Source organism: Saccostrea cucullata, unplaced genomic scaffold (genome assembly GCF_032062105.1).
Source record: "Saccostrea cucullata isolate Sc308-1 unplaced genomic scaffold, CSIRO_AGI_Scuc_v1 ctg10381, whole genome shotgun sequence".
NCBI classification, from domain to species: Eukaryota; Metazoa; Mollusca; class Bivalvia; order Ostreida; family Ostreidae; genus Saccostrea; species Saccostrea cuccullata.
The window spans coordinates 16,160-21,236 of record NW_026936639.1 but is presented as its reverse complement, the minus strand read 5'-3'; the positions used below and the strand labels follow the sequence as shown (position 1 = coordinate 21,236).

Genomic DNA, 5,077 nt, shown 5'->3' with positions numbered 1-5,077 from the left:
CAAGTTTGATTAAAAATGATATCCCACACTAAGCCAGTGGAAATGTGTATAATATCACAATTAAGAATTCAAACATATTACATGAAACTATTAAACTATGTTATATGTAACTATTTAAAAGAAAGAAAAACTAGAAGGAAAGAGAACCAATTCTTTTTCAAAGGTCTAACATGTAACTCTTTGAATCTGATTTTACCATGATGTAGAGTCTTTAAAAAATCCTTTTTTTTTTTTTAAATAGAATGATTTTGAGTAAGAAGAAAATCGTAGAGATGCTCTTGTTTGTAAGAAAACCTGACTATCAAATCCATTATAAATATATAACGATTGTCTCTATTTTTTATGTCTGATCATCATCTGAGTCTGTTTTAATCCTTCATATCCTTTAAAGCCATACCATGTCGTGTAATTTTTACCAGACACACCAGACTGTCCGTACATTCCGTTAAGGTTTGAGTTGGTACAGGCTCTGTACCACCAGGCTCCGAGTCTGTCTTTAGCACAGTTAACAGTACTGTACCTGTCATTGTCCTGGAACTTGGTTGAAAATTTCATTCCATTGTGATAAGCCAAACTGTCATCTATATAACAGAGTATAATGATGAAAAACTTACTTATGATTCAAAAATTACCGTATGATTAATATATTCAAAATGAACATGTTAAGCTTGATGATAGTAAATCATCCTTGTATGTATCATATAACCCACCCTTAGTCTTTTTAAATATATTTGAAAACAAGTATATCTTCCCTTTATAATAATCTACAAATGTATATTTAACTTACAATATCAAAGATAATGATAAAAAAAGATCTGATTTCATGGATCAATGGCAAAGCAAACAGAAGATTCCTGGTTCAAAGTGTTTGTATCATGTTGTGTCATTGCATAAAATACTAGATCACCCAAAAATAGATAAAAGCTAACACATACTGCGATGGTGGCTCATTACTAATTAGCAATACAGAAATTGCATGGTTATGAACCCCATAGCTTGTAAAGGATTTAATAAGCTAAGGTTAAAAATCTAGTATGTATTGAGGAAATTAGTCAGAATACAAACTCGTGAGTGGTGAAAAAGTATAGATACCCTCTTTCTCTGTGTGCATCGTACATATGTTTTATACACTATCTGTATTTAACATCCTTGATATATTTTCATTTTACAATTATACATTCTTCCGTCTGCCATACCTTAATCACACAACTCACCCGCTGTTCCGCTGTATCCAGATACTGTCAGGTTATATTTATTGTCTTCATCTCCGATGTAGAATGTAGAGTACACAGCATAGGCCTGCTCTCCACTAAAACTCTGGAGATCAATTCGGAGTTCTTGGTTCCGATCCTTGGATAAAGAGTGGATTGCGTCATTTCCTATATACAAAGATTACCCTTATTAGAACTTGTGTAAATTTTCCTTGTATAGGCTCTAGTAACTTTGTTCTATTTTAGGTTCTGTATACATAAAGTTAAACAACAAGAAGCCGATGGGCCTCATAGGTCACCTGAGCATCTTGCAACAACTTTCAAGTGATTGAATTTACTACATGTTTTAAAGTAGATGCTACATGGCATTCACAATTTTGAAAGAGGCACCATTGCTCATCATAACTATACACTTTTTTTAACATATATTTCCTAGACTTATACACTTAGCAATTGCTAAGTTTGGTTACTTAATATCCATAGGCAGGGTAGGGAAACATAAATGCATTTCAACTAATCAGTGATATTCAGCAATAATCAGTAGTGCTCTAACACTGTGATTTAAACCCCTGACCCTAGGTCCACACATTGCACAATTTTTAAAAAAGCACCCTTGCTTATCAAAAAATAATGTTTGATTAATGAAAAGGAGCTCATTTTAAACAAATAATTCATTTTCAGTATATAAGTAGATCCCCCCTGGTACCCTTGACCCTGGGGCCTTGAAATTCACAATCCTGGAGAAAGGGTCCTTGCTCATCATAACTATATAGGTAGTTCATCTGGTTAATACCCAGGGGGAGCAGAGAAGAAAATTTTTAAAAAATTAATGTATTTTCACTATATAATCATTTAGAGCGCCGCCCTACCACCAGAATCCCTGAGCCTCAGGAGCCATGAAATTCACAATTTTGGTAGAATCATTCTTGCCCATTATAACTACATGTATTTACTTAAGTAGTTTATTTAATACCCAGGGGCAGAGAAGAAGAATTTCGAAAAAATAAATTCTTTTTTACTATGTAATCAATACAGCCCCCCCCCCTCCCCCAACACTAGAACCCCAGACCCTGAGGCCATGAAATTCATAATATTGGAAGATGCACTCTTGCCCATCATAACTATGTTTTAATTAGTTTATTTAATATCTAGAAGAAGAGAAAAAGATTTTCAAAGAATTAATGCATTTTCACTATGTAATAAATAGAGCCTCCCCCCCTCCCCAACACCAGAAACTCTTACCCTGGGGTCATACATCTCACAATAATGGAATAGGCACTATTGCTCATCATACCTTTGAACTTACTTATATCCAATACCTAGCAAAAGTGAAGAAGACTTTCAAAGAATTAATGTATTTTCACTACATAATCAATAGAGCCCCGCCCTAACACCAGAACCCTTGACCCTAAGGCCACAAAATTCAAAATTTTGAAAGATGCACTCTTGCCCATCATACATGTAACTGTGTACTTAAATAGTTTATATTGTCCAATTTCAGAGAAGAAGACTTTAAAAGATTTACTTTATTTTCACTATATAATCAATAGAGCCCCGCCCTAACACCAGAACCCTTGACCCTAAGGCCACAAAATTCAAAATTTTGAAAGATGCACTCTTGCACATCATACATGTAACTGTGTACTTAATTAGTTTATATTGTCCAGTGTCAGAGAAGAAGACTTTCAAAGATTTACTTTATTTTCACTATATAATCAATAGAGCCCCGCCCTAACACCAGAACCCTTGACCCTAAGGCCACAAAATTCAAAATTTTGAAAGATGCACTCTTGCCCATCATACATGTAACTGTGTACTTAAATAGTTTATATTGTCCAGTTTCAGAGAAAAAGACTTTCAAAGATTTACTTTACTTTCACTATATAATCAATAGAGCCCCGCCCTAACACCAGAACCCTTGACCCTAAGGCCACAAAATTCAAAATTTTGAAAGATGCACTCTTGCCCATCATACATGTAACTGTGTACTTAAATAGTTTATATTGTCCAGTTTCAGAGAAGAAGACTTTCAAAGATTTACTTTATTTTCACTATATAATCAATAGAGCCCCGCCCTAACACCAGAACCCTTGACCCTAAGGCCACAAAATTCAAAATTTTGAAAGATGCACTCTTGCCCATTATAACTTTATACTTAATTAGTTTATTTAATACCCAGCAGCTGAGAAGAAGATTTTCAAAGAATTAATGCATTTTCACTATATAATCGATAGAGTCGCACCCTAACACCAGAACCCCTGACCCTGGGGCCATAAAATTCACAATTTTGGAAGAGGCGCTCTTGCCCATCATAACTCTGTTTTTAGATAGTTTATTCAATACCCAGGAGCAGGGAAGAAGATTTTTGAAAGAATTAATGCATTTTCACTATATGATCAATAGAGCCCCACCCCGTACACCAGAACCCCTGAGCCTGGGGCCATAAAATTCACAATTTTGTAACAAGCAGCCTTATTTCTTTATTGAATGCCCAGGAGCTGAGAAGAAGATTTAAAAAAAAATAATGCATTAACACTATATGATCTTTGGTCTATATAGCCCCACCTTAGCACTTGAACCCCGGACCCCGGGGCCATGAATTTCACAAATTTGGTAGAGGACTCAATGCTGATTACAATCATGCAAACAGTTTGACTGCTTGGTGTCCAAAAGTAAAGAAGAAGATTTTTAAAGATTGCATCAATTTTAGTGGTTTTGGCCCCGCCCCTCAGGCCGCAGGGGAAAAGGGACCATGAAATTCATAATTTTTGTTCCGTTCCCCTTAACCCATAGAAGCTTTATGCCAAAATTGTTTGAAATTGGTTGAGTGGTTTCAGAGAAGAAGCTGAAAATGTTCAAATGTTAACGTACAACGCACAACGCACGACGACGGACGAAAACGGATAGCAATAGGTCATCTGAGTTTACTCAGGTGACCTAAAAACTCGGTCATTGGTACGCAAAGAAGTATTGACGAAAGTTAGTATATTTTTCTTACTTGAACCGTACCGGTATTTATATTGCATTAAAAGTAGAGGTTGAAATGTTCCATACATACCTAACCAGTAGTTTTTAGAGGCATTTCCAAACCCCTCTTTGTACTCGTTCCATGTCCTATAGAAATCCAAGTCGCCATCTTCTCTTTTCTGAATTGTCTGTAAACAACATTCATTTTTTTTTTTACATTGTTTATATAGGTACTTGTCATAAATATTAAAAAGGAATAAATTGATCACTACATTTATCTATCTTATATAAATTTCTTGTAGAGTGGAAGAATATCTGCATTTCGCCACTCTTTGGTTATCTAGAGTGACTGGAGGAAAAAAAAGTATTTTATTTTTTGGAACACAGTATATTAACAATTTGTCGTATTCTTATTTTGTTCAGATAACTGAAAAGGATTGTGTTCATTTTGTCCATAAATGGAAACATGCATACGTTTGTTTATTTTAACAAGCTTTGACAACGGGATTCATAAAATTCAATATTTGTTTCTTATATTCATTTTCGAATTTCGGAAATCACTACTAAAGAACATTTTATTCACAATTTGTAAATTATTTAAGAATTAAACCACTACAAACCGTCCACCCTCCTCCATCTGTCGTCATGTCATAGAAAACCTCTCTCAGAGTGTCAACGAAAATAACGTAAACTCCATCTTGTCCTTTTTTACTGGGGTCTCCATTCAAAATATCGGAACAATTCTTGTATCTTTTCTCTATTTAAAGTATGAAATATAATTAATGTTGATAAGGTACAATATTTAAGCTCACAAACACAGATTTGTAAACATCAGGGGTGGGATCAGGTGACAAGGAGGAAATTTTCAAAATCAAATGTCAGTTTTGAATATTTTTAAT

At 34.6% G+C, this 5,077-nt stretch overlaps 1 protein-coding gene across 1 annotated transcript; it reads right to left on the bottom strand.

The window, feature by feature from the left end:
• Positions 1-333: 333 nt before the first annotated feature.
• Positions 334-4,825, bottom strand: LOC134246092 (ficolin-1-like). The gene is made up of 4 exons (XM_062728371.1): positions 4,799-4,825; positions 4,270-4,366; positions 1,215-1,379; positions 334-581 (listed from the first exon to the last, which is right to left on the bottom strand). Exons 1-4 carry the CDS (start codon positions 4,823-4,825, stop codon positions 334-336), a joined length of 537 nt encoding a protein of 178 aa, XP_062584355.1.
• Positions 4,826-5,077: the final 252 nt, after the last annotated feature.

Excerpts from the sequence above, each read along its gene's own strand:
- LOC134246092 (XM_062728371.1), bottom strand. The coding sequence starts at position 4,825 with ATGACGACAGATGGAGGAGGGTGGACG. Across the intron at positions 4,367-4,798 it reads CAGATGGAGGAGGGTGGACG|ACAATTCAGAAAAGAGAAGA; the intron begins GTTTGTAGTGGT and ends TGTTGTTTACAG. Across the intron at positions 1,380-4,269 it reads CTCTAAAAACTACTGGTTAG|GAAATGACGCAATCCACTCT; the intron begins GTATGTATGGAA and ends CTTTGTATATAG.